Genomic DNA, 19,081 nt, shown 5'->3' on the forward strand with positions numbered 1-19,081 from the left:
GAAGGTAGTATGCCGCGTTTCATGAGGGAGAAGCGTTGAGGATGAATTAGTATCGCGAGAATGGGATCGATTGCTGAAGGTAAGTGGCTTCTGAATATTATCTCAGTATCTCAAATCAAAGAAATATTTTTCGTCATGTACTGTCAGGTGCTGAACATATTATTGATTGAACTGCCTGTAATTCGAAATACAGAGTGATACAGGGATGTATTATGTCAAGGAGATGAGATGTTAGCAGAGCTCATTATCAGTTGATTGAATTAACTTGAAATATCTGTGTTGAAAACACTTTTTTCACATCATACGCGTTTCGCTAACCAAGTCAGCCAGTTTTTCAGCCTTGATCTGCAGGTTTTATGCCTGACGTTTCGTCTACCACTGCGGTGGATATTATCAAAGGCGATGTGGTAACGGTCGCAGTGTCCGAGTTGGTGCTCCAGTTGTTGTTCCCGTTCTTCCCGACGCAAAGATTACGATGCTTGTATTTGACTCCGGTTTTATTATTGTTGATGGCCGTGGCTTAGTTTCTCCTAACTGGATTACTTGAAGTTGTTCGTGTACAATCGAGAACAGGTAGCCATATTTCATCAATGTTCATTGCCTCTTCTTTTGTATTGAAATTATCCCTGTTTTCGAATGTTTATTGCCTTTGTATATTAGGTTAGGTTAGATCCAAAGTGAGTGGGTCTGTTCGATCCTCCACCGCAACTCGCAAGGGTTTTATGTGGCTCACACCTATTCACACTCGACCAAATAAACCCAGCTTCTTAACGAAGCCGATTAGTTGGTGAGGTGAGTGGTATTTCAGGTCAGATGATAATAGTAAGAGTACGGCTTTGCCGAACTCTAAAAACCTGATTCGGTCTCCAGCAGGGCAGGAACAAAGTATATGCTCTGCTGTTTCATCGTTAATGCGGTAGTCGAATAGTCAAGGTGCAAGATTACCACCTTGATACTCGCGACAACCTTCCCTTATGAGGGTTTTTGCACGTCAGCTACACCTGACGATGCCTTAGATTCAACCGTGCAGGGCTTTTTTGCCTCTGGTTTTGGTGAATCATCACTTGAGCGCAGACGTTTGCTAACCTGCTCATGAAGGGTTTGTTCCTTCACCTGAGACAGATTCTGCGTACGCTGCTCAAGAATTTGGTGCAAAACGGTTTCATAAGGTACCCCGCTCTTGAGGAGACGACTCGGTCGTTTCTTGGCTGCACCACCAAACTTTTTTTTTTAGGTTCAGTTATTGGATCAGGAGTTGGAGAGTTGGGAAGCTCTCGCTCCTGGTCTAAATTTACAGGAAGGTCAGTTGGAGTTGTAAGCTCGACATCCATCTCGTCTGCAGACTCAGTGTCAGAAAGAATTTTTGAGTTTACTCTGTCCATAAAAGTTCCACGAGTAGCTAGGCAAAGAAGGTTAATCACAGTAGAACCACGCATCACCGTGACAGGGCGATGCCACAACGAGAGGGCGCCCGGTATCTCGAAGGTTCCGCAGAGACAGCTGATAGGCTCAGTGTCATTCATCCTGTCGGCATGGATACACACACCTTAGGATTAAGCCATCGTTGGGATGCCGTTCAGTTAGGGAATAACAGAAACACAAGTGATTATGTCTGATTGTAGATAGTGTGTAATATAGGGGTGCAATGACAATAAGTGTTTCATTGTCCCTTTTGAACACTACACGGTATACTCCGGGTGTCGCTGCAGGGTATCTGGGGTCCTTAACTAACTTTAGACGACTTCGTCTGATGGTTCTTATTGGCCTAAATATTGGTTTCACGTCGTGTTTTCTGAGATTCTCCCAATCTGGTCTGTAACATTTTCAACATAGGAAGGAAAGCTTTTCCCTTGGATAGACTAGCACCAACTCGTCACCAAATTGCCTTCGATAATGTCTACCGCAGTAGTAGATGAAACATCGGGCATTAACACCTGCAGATCACGGTTAAAAAAAACAGAAAATTGCTTTCACATAAGTCAGCATCACTAGGAAATGACTAGTTTCAGCAATAACCTTTTTATTCGAGCGAAATTTCTTACCGGCGACCATTTTTTTGAGTACTGCAAATAGTCAGTAGTCGCTGGGAGCCATATCTGCCGAATACCGTGGATGTTGAATTTATGTAGTTTTGCATTGTTTTGATTGATTGGTGATACGGTGAGTAGTCTCGATTTTTATTCTTTGACATGCGGTGGTTTATTTGCAATTTCGGCCTTCAAACGCTCCAATAACGCTATATCATATTCACTGTTGATGATATTTCCCTTCTCAAGATAGTTGAAGAATAGTACACCACGAACATCCTAAAATACCGAGCCAATAACCTCTCCAGCCGATAACAAAAGTAGTGTCACTCTCAGCACAATAACTCGTATCATATCATGAAATTTCAACAGCTTTCTTTTGGAGGTTAGTACTAACTGAAAAAGCGATGAATGCAATGAAACTAGCGACATTTATGTGTTAGTCCCGAGACTTTTCAGCCCAGGTAGCATATGCATCTGGACGCACCATTACCTTACATTTAGGTTATAAAATGAGTATGATTGTTCTCGAAGTTTATAACTGCCTGTGTTGATACCTAATCGTTACCTGCATGCGTGAGAAATAAACAAGAGGCTGATTGAATTGAGACATTTGTTCATAGATTTCACCTAACATTTTTTGATTCCCAAACTCTCGAAGGTATCTAAAAACTTGTTGTAATATACCGGCCTCATCAATTTCAACCATTCCTCAATTATTCTGTGGCAGTTTTTTAAGGCACATTAATCGACACTAAAATATTTGGGTTTATGGTTCTTGTAATGAGCTATTATGGTTCGCTTAGTCTGACCAACATGCCCTTAATCTCTTAGACTCTTGTTTCGAAGAAACTGAAAATAATAAAGAGCTCTTCTTTGCTGTCTGGTACGTCTTGTTCATTCCTTTATCAATTTTCCGTTAATCCGTAGGTTCCGACCAAGAAATAAATGAAAACCACACTTTTATTTTTCTTCCGAACGCCATCCTCTACTGTCTTCTATGTTTATCACGGAATTACCCTTTTAGATATCGACACCACCTTCTAACAGTAGTGGCTAGTCAGAAACACTTGGTTGCTTATCATCGGCGCCTCAGTAAAGACACAGTTCCGATCACTATCGATGGAATTAAGGCTTCAGGGTTCATTGATCCTAGAAGCACCTCTAGTGTCATCAACAATTCCATTGTTTCTCGTTATGACATGCCAAGAATACCTACTAATATGAATATCAATATGGCTTCATTGAACAATGTGTCGCAAGTCGAAGAAAGTTGTATAGTCTATATTGAAGTGTGAAACCATCTGTATAAACATTTCAACTATCATTTTGGATAATCTCTGTATAGATGTTATACTTTGTCATGATATTCTGGAAGATCATTCTGCAATTGCAGTTAATTTCGGTGGACCAAGGACTCCTCTCAAAATCTGCAGGTCAACACATGCGATAGTCCCACCAGCTTGTCTTTTTAAAAATCTCTCCCGAGATTGCAGGCCCGTTGTTATAAAATCTCGTAGATATTCTCAGGGGGAAGAAAAATTCATTGAATCGGAAATTCAAAGACTTAGCTTGGAAGGAATTATTGAGAAAATAAATCCCCTTGGGTACAAGTTCTTGTTACAACGAATGCCAATCTCAAGAAGCGTATGCTAATCAATTATGCTCTGACTATAAATGGATTTACGGAACTAGTTGCATACTCACTTCCAAATATGAAAAATAGCATTTCTGAGGTTGCGAAATATAAAGTGTTTAGTACTGTTGATTGAATTGTTATTGGATATATTAAATTGGCTTCAATCAACAAAATACAACATGATATGATAATGTGACAGTTAATGACAACTATGATTTGTAGAATGAGTATAGATGCAGGATGGAACATTACATCTATGATATTTTACATATACGAGTAAATCAATTTCATCTTAGAGTCCCCGAATTAGTTTGAAGAAGACATCGTTGGAAATATATGTTATTTTATTATTAACCAGTTATCACGATGTGTGCACTATGGACTCTCAGTAATATCTAACTGAAATCATTTTCTTCCTAGCCACATATACACCCTAGGTCTGAATGAATGCGGAAAAATCCTAGGCAACACTTAGCACCGGCTGTCCAAAATAACCAAATTCCTGTCACATTTCAATGTCATCCATACAAACTGCAGAAAGATGGACACTGAAGAAACCACCGAAGAAAATAAACAGACCAATTCCACTTCACAAGTAAACAGTGCTCCATCAACTTCGAAACTTCATACCGTAACACCGGAAATACAGAGGACCGTAAACAGTTGTACCAAGAGATCGAACAGCTCCACTGAAAATAGATACAAATGTGCTATAACATCGGAGCGGCTGACTCAGCTCAGAAAACTCACGGAAACTGCTACAAGAGACCACAAAGTTTTCACAATCAAAGGTTGGTTGCAATTTTGTGCTAGTAATTATAGAGTAGCTTAATTTTTTCTCTGGGTTGACATTGTAGAAAATCTGTTTGCTACAGATTTGTATGATATTAGAAACGGCTTATTAGGAGTTAGAGGAATATTTACTTTTGACACTAGTGCTGGTTATTCGACTATACGCCAAGTATAGTGAGTTTTGCATTTGGATTCCTGAACGGTTTCATTTCTGAAATCGAGAAATGATACACTTGAAAAAATTGAAATTATTGTTGAGTTTTTCCCCGTGAGTTCACCAATAATTGATTACAATGAATAATCAAACTTAAATTTATTTCACTTTAAATACAAACACTTCAACTGAAAATTCAACTATTATTTGAATGTCTATCGCCTTGCTAGATCACTTCGCTTACCGCACTGTAGCTTACACTTGACTGTGTCGATATGCTCGTTCAAATATCGTAATCGAATGCCGTAGAAATTTCGCCAAAGTTCTGTCGATGTAGGTAGCATTATTCTTGCTGCTTCTCGAGTGGCATGGAATCATCGTACATTCGCGCGCTGTTAGCTACGTCACCATTGGTTTATGGCTACCAGTGGCGGCCGGCGTTATTTTCTTTCGAGCATGATTTACAACATTATCAAACGAATACATTCTACTTAGGTAATAGAAGTTATTATGGAACTGCGGATGACTCATCTGAGTAAATCCATGGAAGCTGCTACGAGAGATCACAAAGTTTTCACAATCAATTACAATTCTGAAAGTACTATTGATTATATCAGTATTAAACCAGAAAAATCTGTCTGGAATATTGTATTATCCAATGTAAATGAATAAACGAATGAAAATCAAGTTGCGAGTTCCGATTTTTATTTCGGCAAAGTCAACAGGTTTATATGAAATTTAAAAAAACACCGTAAATATCACAAATCTTTTCATTCCAGGTGGATGGCCGATAATTCGGAAGGAAATGCTGAAACGACAGTGGCTGGAAAAAGTCGATCCTCCCATGAAACAGAAAATAACATGCCTGGATGACGTCACCTGCAACTTACCCGTCAAGCAAGACTGGGAATCCCAGCAAACGTATGTTGAGAAGTGCGAGAAGACAATCTTATCCCGCATGCTCCAGAACCACGAGGTCGACTTCTACTGGAGCATGAGGAAGGAGCCGGGAGATTTGCAGCATAGAGCCAACACCTTTAAATTGATAAACAGGTTCAGCAGATCTTTGTTCGCTTCCAAAGAAGGATTGGCACTTCTACTGCAGCAATCCTATTGGTACACCGAAAGCGGTGTGGCTAGCGTTAACTATCCTAGGGTTTATGTATTAGGTAAGAATTGTATATATATTTTTTTGGTGGACAAATACACATTATTATTTTTTCAAGTCAACGGTCAATAAACTCGTGTTCTGGGTAGGTCATGTTGATAGCTCCTCGAGCTACCTAGGGAGCATTATGACTGCTCACCATTTAACGTTGCAGACTTCAACTAGATACATTCTCTCGAGAAAATTATCTTGTCGAGGTAGGGATCGATTCAAGCACACTACTAATGTTCCAATTCACCACTATATGTATTATTATTTTTTTGTATCTGAGTTTCCACTGATCAGGCCCCATACCCCGAAGCCCCGATACGTTCGGGAGGGCGCGTCAGCATTATCAACCAACGACCACTCCCCACACCGTGGGGTGAGTGATTACTGGGTTGGAGAATCATGCGCCCTGAGCAAGCGTAATGAGCCAAGAATGACAGCTTTCTGCATCTGTCCGGCTAAGATTTTTGCGGCAAGCGGGTATGATTTTAAAATTCAAGAGTAGAGAAAGCATCATTCCACGAAGGACTCAAATAATAATTATTACAATATTTTTTTACAGTAGTATGCGCTGGTCAGGCCCTATCCCCCGAAGCTCCGATACATTCGGGAGGGCGCGCCAGCAGTATCAACCAACGACCATTCTCCATACCGTGGGGTAAGTGATCATTGGGCCCGAGAATCATGCTCCCTGAGTAAGCGCAGTGAGCCAATAATGACAGCCTTCTTTGTTTTACACCTTCTGATCTCCTGGTCGCACACTTCTCAGTTTGTGAAAGAAATGTCCTTCAGTATTATTTACATGTAGGATGTTCGTTTCTTTACATATTCATTTCAGAATCACAGTTTTGCCTGATTCTTTGTAGCTTCCTCTTCTTCGTTATTAAAAAATGTTAAGTGTCTAGGTTTCACTTTGTATCCGATGCCGCTGTATGTATCTTTATGAATGTTCCCGTTATGTCTTTGCACCCTTCCTGATTTGTTAATAGTAGTTGCTTTTCACGTCTTAGGTTACCAAACGCGAGAAGAATGTCTTTTAATAGATACTAAGAGTAGGCAGCTTCAGGTTCCAGTGTAGGTATATACAGTCGTAGATCTAGGACAGATATATCAGGTCAGTTAGGATCCAGTATAACTCCCAGATAACTAATATTCCTCGATAGATGAATTTCTTCAAATTAAAGTTCCAAAAGTTTCAATCCTTCATTCATTAGGTTTTCATGATGAATGGAGAACTATAATACCTAGTAAAATCTATGTAGAATGATATACATTCTAACTTCGGGAAGAGACAGATTTCTTTAATATATGATTTTTTCAACTCCGGTTCTCTGTCTCATACAATGTAACATCATGGCAAGACCGAGAGAGTGTTTATATAAACAAAATTCGTCGGCGTGTTTTGGAAAGATGGAAAATCAGAGGAACGGTTTGAGAAACGGGCGGGACGAGGCACACGTGATTTCTTCCTGGCTTTTGAAAGGCAGAGAGGACTGACAGTTTGGGCATTCTTTGCATGAGGCAGAGGTCTCATTGTAGTGCGGAAAATTTTCTGGAAGTAAGTCTGCGCGAACTTTGAGGAGGATTCGAGAACTTAGAGTTGAATGGTTCTCTCAATGGTCGGTCAAGGGAGCAGGAAAAAGGCAGCGGTGAGTTAAATGTACATGTGTACTTACCATTTTATGATTTTAGGACCTGATAATTGCGTCATAGTTATTTAGCGGTCAGAAATCATCGGCCAAACTAGAGTATTTCTTCACTCTCGTATATTACAGTAATTTCCGGCAAAGGCACAAATATTGAGTTTTATTTTCGAGATTTTGTTATGTTTATTTTCTTAAATTTTTTGATGTTTTCCTTTGTCTATTTTGTTATATTTTTTCTTTATTTTTTTATTATTGTATATAGTATCTTTTGAAGGTTCTGAGCAGGCTTTTATTTCAAAATTTACCATAGTAACCTCTTGGAAGGAAGTGTCTGCGAATTCTCAAGATCTTTATCGCTGCAAATAAAGACCCCCTCTTCGTGCAAGAAGCCGAATTCAAGTCTCATTCGGAACTGCCTGACTGCGGACGGGAAGTCCGTATCTGGTGACAACAGCTGCCAAATTTTATTTAAATGAAGCTAACTCGAAAAAAAATAGCGAGAGGATTACCAAGGGTTAACAGACAGTTAATGACGTATTATTTCACTGGTGATTAAGCTATAAACCCGTAGATGTTACAGTTGTGACTAGGGGATATATAATAATAATAGTGAAACCGTTCAGGATTTACTACAGAACATTCACCAGGAAGACTTTCTGTTTAACAATTTCTGTCCAACCCATTTTGTTATAATGTTCAGGACTGAATTTTAACGAAGGTTTTTGAAGGAAACTGAGATATAAAAGAAGTTTTGTTGATTATTTGAATGACTTTTGACGTTTTCAAAGGTTTTCCGGATCACTACAACCTCTTCATCGACGATTTCCGACTGACAGCCTGCATCGGCCTGCTGAAGTGGTTCGCCCATAAGTACGAAACAGGGGACAAGCACGCCATTCAGTCCCCAGACGGAAGAGTATCAGAAACTGCCATTTTATTCGCCATCGACCGGTGTAACGATTACATCGCCAGCCAAAAGCATTTGGATATAGATAATGAATTTGCTCAAATATGGGACCACGAATGGGACCAGTTCTTCACACATTTCCATATCATTCTACACCAGGATGGTTTATTCGAAGACTTTTGTGAACCGTTACCAACAGTTTATGGTGAGTTAATACACAAAACAATGGTAAACAGTCATGGATAGGAGCGACCCTAGTGTTGATCCCTGGGGAACTCCGAAATACAAAATATCTCGATTTGATGATTTGCAGCTAACGTTAAATCAACTCTGAAAGAGATGCAGAAATATTGGCCACAATACGACATAGATGGAATGAGGAATATTTGGATACTGAAGCCGGGAAACAAATGCAGAGGTCGCGGAATACAGCTGGTTAAAGATATAACAGATGTCGATAAAGTAATGAGTCTCAAAATGAAGTACGTAGTCCAAAAATATATAGGTAAACTTTCAAGATATTCGTATTTCAAACTCATAAAAATTGTTAGTTATTTTCAGAAAGGCCGTTAATAATATATCAAACCAAGTTCGATATCAGACAGTGGTTCATGGTGACTTGCGTCCAGCCCTTGACCATATGGATGTACAGGTACTCCACATTGTTTTTTTTCAGTGAATTGAATTTTTATGTGAAACTTCTGTTGACTCATTTATTTCAAAAAAACATAATTTCGCCCTATATAATAGTTCTGCTGTTTTAATCGGCATTTCTCAGGGTTCTGTTCATGGCCTCGTTCATTTTCTCATTCGTATAGATGAAATTAGGATTTGCATCAATGATATATGGATGTATTCATCCTGGCTTATATGTCATAATTCATTCGAATTTTGATAAATTCTCGTTCATGTTTAGTGATTTTACTTATATGGAACAGTGCCATCCTCACTATAGACATTACTGGTAGACAATTACTTTATTGAACTTAATTGCTTCCTTTCTTTGGAAAATTCCCCCATTTTTATGTATCAAGATGAAGAAGTAGAAAACTAAAACCCTTCTTTTGCAAAAAATTAATCTCTGAAAAATATACCCCTTTCAATTATACAGTAGGTGTTAACAAACTAGTTTGAATATTAGGAATCAGTTTGGGCTGAACTCAACCTACTTGTGAGAAAAAATAACTCAGTATAATAACATGAGGTTTAAATTTTCAGAGACAGTTATTTGCGATTCAGTAGCCAAATATTCAACTTGAAAAATTTTCACGAATCTTTGCATTTGACGAATTATGCAATCCAATGCAAATACACAAATGGCTCCGAACGGGACAAAGCACTGCCAGATGATAACATGTGGGACTGCCATACTTTCAAGGCCTACCTCAAACAAAATGGCTGCATGGATAAGTGGAATGAGGTTATTTACCCAGGTGAGACATAATCTTAATGAAATATGACGAAAAGCATAAGTTCACATACGTTACCTCGAGGGTTATATCGATATTTCAGGTATGCAGCAGAGTATAATATGTACGATGCTCTCAAGTCAAGACACAATGGATCGTCGCATGAACACATTCGAGATTTACGGAGCTGACTTCATGCTATCGGAAGATTTTAGACCTTGGTTGTTGGAAATTAACTGTAGCCCCGATTTATCTTTCTCGACCAGCGTTACAAGTAGGCTATGTGCACAGTGCATGGAAGACGTCATAAAAGGTAGGTAAATTTGTAACTACTGATGAAGGGGAGTAAATCAATCCTATGCACTGCGCCGCTTATTATATTTTCTTAGTTTTTGCTGCATACTGATCGTTTTGTTTTATGTTTATGTAATGGCATTTGAAACTATATGAAACTATAATGTATGTTCATGAAATAATTGCGATCAATATGATTTCGTATTCTGTAAGGGATACCGATAATTGGTGAATTTTTCACAAAGAATAATGAAAGTATCATATAGAAATGTAGGCTTCCATAGCTGGGGTCAATGTTTCGGTTGGTTTCCGGGTTTTGCTGTGATCTTCTATGGTGAAATCTACAAACGTTTCAACTGTAACTGCGGCAGTCATCTTCAGTGACGTATCAACTGAAACTTATTATTGATACGTCAAGAAGAGTACTTCGACCACGCCACTGAAGATGACTGCCGCAAGTATATATATATATATATATATATATATATATATATATATATATATATATATATATATATATATATATAGTGTGTCCAAGATAAGGATCCTAAGCATGGGAATCTCAGTACCTGTTGGAGATACAGCTTAGGTTAAATTAGGAAAAAGTTGTGTTCTTTAAAGCTCATTTACATGCCGTACAGAAACTTGAAGAATTTTCATGGCCTGCTGAGATATTTGGGAAAAACGAGAATTTGACAATATCAATTTTATTTTTTACTGACTTTATTTGAAAAGATATCAAAAAACGAATAACACTTTTTCATTGGCACTTTTAGGGTACTACACGATGGTATTTTTAGATTTTATATCCGACGTTTCGTTTTCAAGAAACCATCAACTTTATTTTTTTATATGATCCGAAACAAAAGTACACCTTGTATCTGATTCCATTTTTTATTACGAATTCAACGATGTAACACATGCCATTGTTTTCTTTTTAGTTTAAGGGAAAATTTTTAAGTAGGTTAATAATGATTTTTTTAAAGTAATGAAAACAACAAAGAAATTAACGCATTTTTTATTTAATTCAAAGGAGGTGTTCAAACAGGTTTCCGTAAGTATGATCTTCTAACTGTAGAACTTAAAACATCACGTAACATCTCTGGTGTAATACTGTTAAATGCGACAGTTACACATTCTCGTAACTGTTGTTCAGTTTCAAAAGAATGTTGGTAAACCCGGTTTTTAACAAAACCCCATATGAAGAAGTCCAGAGGAGTTAAGTCAGGGGATCGCGCTGGCCAAGACACTTCACTAAAGGTTTCAATCCACCTTCCAGGAAATCGCTGCGAAAGATACTCTCGAACTTGTCTAGAATTATGTGCAGGAGCACCGTCTTGTTGAAACCAACAGTTATTGACCTGTGCCAGAGGTAAATTATCTAAACAGTCTTCTACATAGTTTTGCAATAAATGATGGTATCGTTCGGTGGTCAAAGAATTATAGTAAAAAAACGGACCTAGTATTTCAGTTCCTAAAATTGCACACCACATATTAAACCCAAAACGTTCTTGATGTCTTGATATTTTCTCAACACGCGGATTTTGCTGAGCCCAGTAATGCGTATTGCGGCGGTTGAAGATACCATTATTAGTGACCATACTTTCGTCGGACCATATTATTTTTGAAGGGAAATTATAATCTTCTTCACACGCGCGTGTATACCATTCGCAAAAATTTCGGCGCCGTTCGAAATCCCCTGGTTTAAGTCCTTGGCAAATCCTAAATTTATAGGGGTGATATCTATTTTTACGCAAAATAAATTGAGCTGTGGATTTGGCTACTCCTACATTATTTTCGATTTGCCTAGTTGATTTTTCAAGGTTCTCAACAACTGCTTGTAAAACATTATTTTGGGCTTCTTCTGAAGATTCCTTTTTTCGAGATAAAACAGGCTTTTTAAATGAACCATATTCTTTTAAATTTCGAGCCAGCTCTAAGAAAATGGACTTACATGGCTGCTTTCTTTCTGGATATGTATTAAGATAGCACGTTAGCATGTCGAACTTTTCTTCATGGCTATAATGCTCACCCGGCATATTCGACGATAATAACACAATATTATCTATTCAACAATAAACAATAGTAACGACAACAGTGACAATAACTCTAAAAACAACAACTCGACAAACAGGCTAACAACAACGACAATTACTATTTTATCGTGTAATTAAATAATATTTGACAGGCTCGGTGACAGGTATTTACGTCAAAGCATTTGTTTGCAACGACTACTTAAAGATTTTTTTAAAAATAGAAAAAATGTAATTTTCCTTTAAACTAAACAGAAAACAATGGCATGTGATACATCGTTGAATTCGTAATAAAAAATGGAATCAGATACAGGGTGTACTTTTGTTTCGGATCATATAAAAAAATAAAGTTGATGGTTTCTTGAAAACGAAACGTCGGATATAAAATCTAAAAATACCATCGTGTAGTACCCTAAAAGTGCCAATGAAAAAGTGTTATTCGTTTTTTGATTTCTTTTCAAATAAAGTCAGAAAAAAATAAAATTGATATTGTCAAATTCTCGTTTTTCCCAAATATCTCAGCAGGCCATGAAAATTCTTCAAGTTTCTAAACGGCATGTAAATAAGCTTTAAAGAACACACCTTTTTCCTAATTTAACCTAAGCTGTATCTCCAACAGGTACTGAGATTCCCATGCTTAGGATCCTTATCTTGGACACACTGTATATACAGGGCTATTCAAATTCGTTTCTGTACATGGGGATCTCGTAAACGATAAGAGATAGAGTGACGGTTAAATTGTGGCAAAGTTGCGTATTTCCTAGACCTATTCAATGATGTAAAAAATCAAATATAGTTCTTATTTTGAAAATATGTCTTTTTTATTCGCAGACATATTGAAAATCTGTCCACATTTTGCTATTGGCACTTGATGTGGGTTCTCAGAATATGTCCATGAATATTTTATACAGGGTGTTATCTGACTTGGGCCACCCCCATCTTTGAATTTTTAAATACGGACCTGCATTTTTTGTTAAAATTTTTGTATCGTCGACGTTCACTTCATACTGAGAAATTAAAGTATATTTTATATTTCTGTATGTTTCGGTAATATTTGATTATAATTGTGTGAATTATTCCCTTTTAAATACAGCCTTGAAGTTGGTTGACTGGGTTGAATAAAAACACAATAGCAACTTTCACGTCTCCCTATGTACCGTAGAATTTTTGAAGGGTTTTTTTTTCATTTTTGGGTACCTTTTCATATTTTTCCATTGCTCTGAGCGTTTTCTACAATGAACTTCGAATAAGAAAACCTTTTATGATTATCTGAAACATATCTACATCAAAAATATATAATATGTGTTTTAATAAGCAGAAAAAGAAATGAAAGCAATAATAACATCCGAAGCAAACACTATAATTTTAGTGAAAATTGAAATGAAGTAATTTAAATACAGAAAAAAGTTAATGGCGCAATAAATGTTCGAATTGGAGTCCTTCCATTTCGAGACATTTTTGAACTCGGTTTTTCATATTATATATTGCCCTCAATACAATTATTTGCTGCATTGTTGCGAAATCATTCAAAATCCTCAATCTCGACTATTTCACATTTTCTATCTCTCTTCCAGCGTAAATCCTATTTTTCAATGTCCCCAATAGAAAATATTCCAAAATAGTAAGATCTGGTGATCTTGCAGGTGATCTTATTGGCCCATTATTCGTCTCGAAATGGAAGGACTCCAATAAGAACATTTATTGCGTCATTTATTTTTTTGTGTATATAAATTACTTCATTTCAATTTTCATTACAATTATATATAGTGTTCGTTTCGGATGTTATTATTGCTATCATTTCTTCTTCTGCTCATCAAAAAACATATAATATATTTTTGTTGTAGATATGTTTCAGATAATCATAAAAGGTTTCTTATTCGGACTTCATTGTAAAAAACGATCAGAGCAATGGAAATATGAAAAAAAATGAATAGGTACCTGAAAATGAAAAAAAAAACTTTCTAAAACCTCTACGGTACATAGGGAGACGTGAAAGTTGCTATTGTGTTTTTATTTAATTCAGTCAACCAATTTCCAGAGAGGTAATTTAAAAGGGAATAATTCACCCAATTATAATCAAATATTACCGAAACATACCGAAATATAAAATCAGTATGAAGTAAACGTCTACGATCCAAAAACTACAACAAAAAAAACAGGTCCGTATTTAAAAATTCAAAGATGGGGGTGGTCCAAGTCAGATGACACCCTATATAAAAGATTCATGGACATATTCTGATAGTCCACATCAAGTGCCAATAGCAAAATGTGGACAGATTTTCAATATGTATGTGAATAAAGAAGATATAGACAAAAAAATAATTTGGGATTTTTTGGTTTCTCCTGTATATCTTCAGAACCAAACGAGCTATATTCGCTTTTTACATCATTGAATAGGTCTCTAAAATACGCAACTTTGCCACAATTCAACCGACACTCTATCTCTCATCGTTTACGAGATCCCCATGTACAGAAACGAATTTGAATAGCCCTAGCAGTCAAGCTGCTGGAAAATAATTCCATGAAAATCAAAAAATAAATAGATAAGTACTTTTTGATCATTCCCATATTGATTTCAATTTAAGAGCCACCGGTAGACAGCTGTTTCAGCCTATTGGGCATCGTCAGTACCGGGGAGGCGGTCCTCGATTGAAGACAAAATGGAAAAACCAAGAAAGTTCTTGATAAAAATAGCTGCGTAAACGCAAGCGAAACATAGGTGGAACCACCTATTGGTGTGACACCCAAGTCAACTTGCCAAGTTTTTATGTCAGTGTTGGTGGTTTGACCAATCAACCGACAACTGCGGTAGCAGAAATTTGAGAAGCTAACCTGAAATGCCATCGAAAAACGAATCCACATGTGTCTAGAGATGATATGAAATATAGAAAGGTTAATGCAGTCAAGCTGCTGGAAAATATTTCCATAAAAATCAAAAAATAAATAGATAAGGACTTTTTGATCATTCGCATATTGATTTCAATATGGGAATTGACAATTGGCTCTTAAATTGAAATCAATGTGGGAATGATAAAAAAGTACTTATGTATTTATTCATTTTATATATATATATATATATATATATATATATATATATATATATATATATATCATCAAGACGAGTTACTGCTTCGCTTCGAGAGGTGTAACTGATGTTAGGTTCTTCTTGTGGTGTTTTTATATGGTTTCGCTTGCGTAAGTTGTATGGATTTGTTACCTGTTTTTCTACCTGAGGGTTGTTAATGGCTTCTGGCGGTTCTCCTACCTGCGATGGTTCATTATCAATTTGTGGTTGTCTTTGGTGGTTGTTTTTAATTATTGTTTTCCAAATCTTTGGGATGTTTAGTGAGTCATCCCTTTTGTTGATGAGGCCTTGCTTTTCGATTTCGATAGCTTCCCTGATTTGTCGAATTCTTGGGTTTTACACCTATGTTACCTGTTTTGTGGACTCAAAATTTTTCTTGTGACCTCTTTGAAGATGGTGTTGAAAGAGGGCAGAGGAGGTTTGTTTTGTTCTTATCGAGTTTTTGTGCTCCTGGGTTCTGGCAGATATACGTCTGTTGGTCTGACCGATATATTGTTGTCCACAGTCCTCGCATGTGATGCTATATACTCCTTGGTTTTCTAGGGAAATTCTCTCTTTCGGTCTGGGCAGCCAACTGGATATTGTTTTGTGCGGTTTGTAGGTTGTCCGAATGTTTTTACGTCTTAGTATTCTCCCGATTTTGTCGGTCACACCTTTGATATAAGGTAGTGTCACAGATTGTCTGTCGTGTGGAGAGTCTTCTGTCGATATATATATATATATATATATATATATATATATATATATATATATATATATATATATATATATATATTTATATATATATATATATATATATATATATATATATATATATATATATATATATATATATATAAGGCTATTCAAGTGTTCACACGATCCAAATTTAATAAATTCTCCAGATACTTTTTGAAAGAATGGATGCACAGATTCTATAATTTTAATGGTTTTTGAACCATTTTTGCTACTCGTGTGGTTTTCATTTTAACCGGTATATAAAGCGCTTTACAAAGATTCAAAGATCAAACATTTTACCATAGAAATAATTCCAGATTTGAAAACTTGAATGAACCATAATTTTTTCATGAAAATCTTGTTTAGTTCTGGAAGATTCCAAAGGGTCATTCAATCAAGAAATGGAAGACTATGGTAGACTCTATGTCTTCCATTTACTATTTTACTTACTAAAGCCATTCATGAAACCTTGAAGAAAATCTCAACTTTAGGCATCATCTATGATTATATTCACATAGCTATAAAAAATTGAAATTTTATTTGGATCATTTTCCAGTTGTGATTGACAGACGTAGAGACCCAAATGCGGACACAGGTCTCTTCGAAATGGTCTACAAGCAAAACTTCCCCAGAACACCACCTTACTTGGGGATGAATCTCTCCATCAGGGGGCGCCGTATATTCAGAAACAGAAGCAGGGTAAAGTCAGAATCCGATAAAGCAGATCGAGAAAAAGCCCTTAGGAGACTAAGGCGCAATGATTTCATCAAGAAAGAATTCATGAAGGACAGCGAAATAAAGAACATCCTCCCGAAAATCATTCCCAAGGAGAATTACAAAGGACCCGTCATTGCGGACTTCATCGAGGACCTCAAATCTTTGAACGACGGTAAAGATAGTGGCGTGGACTTCATTCCAGCAATCAAGTCAGAAGGGCACAAGAAGAAATACGAAGCTAAATCTGAGAGGGTATCAAGGTCTTGTTCATCCAAATTTAAAACTAGGAGTAATTCTGTTTCTTACTCTGCTTTCAGAAAGCGAAACGCAAGAGAAAGTAGCAGAATGACCAGCAGGTCCAGTAGCAGTAGTTGTTTTGGCGTTAGCAAAGAATTGAAAATGTCTTGTAATGGTTCCAGTAGTTTTAACGACGTTTGGAAAGAAGGGACTGCCAGTATACTTAGGGGAACCAATATTTTGAATAAGGGTTCTGATACCACTTACGGAACTGATGTCAATAAAAATATTTTCCTCAGCAAGAATCTGAATGCCTTCGATTTGAATAGTATACTTAGAAGTTTTGAAAAATGAAGTAATATATGAAATGCAAGATAGTAAACTGTGTTATTTTTTGAAACCATTACATTTATATTAATTTAAATTTTGGGGAAGCTACTGCTCTGCTAGACGAATATTAGTTTTGTATCTGTAGAGTAGGGAGGGTAAGTGTAGGCCCACAGCACTCAGGCCAAATGTGACCTATTGTACATCTTCCCGAAGAGTTGTCCTCCAAGGTCATCGTCCATCTTATCCTTTGCAAGAAGGTGGACAGGTCACTAGGAGATATCTCCTTTATATCGGCAGGTATAGCCCAAGATTCGCCGAACACACACTCTCTTATTGACGATAACTCCGGACACTCACATAAGACATGCCTGACAGTTTCATCTTCCTGTTCACACATCCTGCATAGAGGTGTGTCCACTAGCCCTATAATATGGAGGTGTTTCCTTAGTTGACAGTTGCCAGTCAGAAATCCTACTGGTATAAGAGATGAAAAATAACTATCAATCATTACTTCAAGTCTAGATTGCTTTTCATTTACTGAAAGAACAATTATATAATGTCACAGAACGATTATATGATATGGCGCAGTTGGTAGAATAGAAACACGAAGATGCGTTATACTTTCTGACTGTTGTTAGAATGTTGTATATGATCAAGAAAAATATTAATAAAAATCAACCCTAAATATTGACAATATTTATACAAGGTGATATACAGGGTGAAAACAATTATATAATGTCACAGAACAATTATATAATTTGAATTTAAAGGAGTCATATTTTTAGGGGTGATGAATTTTTGAATAGAGTTAATTTTTTGAAATTGATTGCTTTCTTCCTTTCTTTAGAATATTTCCACATTTTTTTTAGTATCAAGATGGAGTAGTAGAAAACCAAAAATTTTGTTTCCTGAAAATTATAAAATATGGCGCAGTTAGTAGGATATAATCACGAAGATGCGTTATACTTTCAGACTGTTGTTAGAATGTTGTATGTGATCAAGAAAAATATATGTTCTTGACGCCACCTCTGCTTATATCACAATATATAAAATTGATTAGAAAGTTAATGGTGTTCAATTAGAATATTTCATAAGGTGAATTGTTCTGTTTGGTTTCTGGGATCAACAAACAAATTATGCCTGCCTGCCCTTAGCAGACACAATGAGTCAAGGACGACAGCCTTCCGATTTTTTTTGTCAAAATTTTTGCCATATAAAGGCAAGCCTAAAATTCGAGAATAGAAAAGAATTTCAACAGTCAGAACGAACCTTGAAACAGGGTGGTATGAAAATAATCGATATTTCCATCGTTTTTCCTCCTATTCTCAAAGAATATTCCTGTCAGTCGTTACTGAAAACTTCACGACAAGTATCGTCTTACTTTGATGGCGGAGAGAATGGGAAATAAGTAGTCCCAATTACTATTATTATTTGTCTCTTTCTGAACTAACATTGCTTTTAAGGTTTGACTTAGTGTTACCAAAACTAGACATGTCTTCTATATTGAAACATTCTTTGATATTTTCTCCGTGTGAAATCAAATTTATTTTCAACAATTTACTCGCATTTCTGCAATAAATGAACTTTATAGTTCGGTCATTATACAATATTGATTTAACGATAATTGCGACAGAGCTAAATTTTGGTGAAGACCTTTATTTTACCATGAAAAATAAAAATTTTAAAGTCCCAACCTATTCCATGAGCACTTCAAAAGTTATTCGGGATGAAAGGTCAATTTCAGGTTTTTTTGAGTTTTTCTCGAAAACCGTGAGTTTTATAAAAAAAAACCTCAAACCAAAGTTGTAGATTTCAAAATTCTCTACAAAAAGGTTCCTATAATTTTTTCTGTATCACCGTTCCTGAGATATCGCAATTGTAAAAGTCACGTTCTATGTAATACGCACACCTTAGCCACGTATATACACATTCAGGTAC

At 36.5% G+C, this 19,081-nt stretch overlaps 1 protein-coding gene across 2 annotated transcripts; it reads left to right on the forward strand.

Annotated features, from left to right (window-relative positions):
* Positions 1-4,092: 4,092 nt before the first annotated feature.
* Positions 4,093-17,195, forward strand: LOC111509055 (tubulin glycylase 3A). Of its 2 annotated transcripts, none has more exons than XM_074174978.1 (9): positions 4,093-4,457; positions 5,392-5,781; positions 8,203-8,526; positions 8,635-8,826; positions 8,883-8,973; positions 9,540-9,754; positions 9,834-10,043; positions 16,416-16,836; positions 16,894-17,195. In XM_074174978.1, exons 1-9 carry the CDS (start codon positions 4,208-4,210, stop codon positions 17,165-17,167), a joined length of 2,367 nt encoding a protein of 788 aa, XP_074031079.1. In that variant the 5' UTR covers positions 4,093-4,207; the 3' UTR covers positions 17,168-17,195. The 2 variants fall into 2 exon arrangements, with proteins under 2 accessions (XP_074031079.1, XP_074031080.1); XM_074174979.1 differs by having other exon boundaries at positions 4,096-4,457; positions 16,416-16,828; positions 16,894-17,118.
* Positions 17,196-19,081: the final 1,886 nt, after the last annotated feature.

The sequence above is a fragment of the Leptinotarsa decemlineata genome, unplaced genomic scaffold, assembly GCF_025532065.1.
Source record: "Leptinotarsa decemlineata unplaced genomic scaffold, Ldec_3_MD MMD2_tig00000882_RagTag_RagTag, whole genome shotgun sequence".
Lineage (NCBI taxonomy): Eukaryota > Metazoa > Arthropoda > Insecta > Coleoptera > Chrysomelidae > Leptinotarsa > Leptinotarsa decemlineata.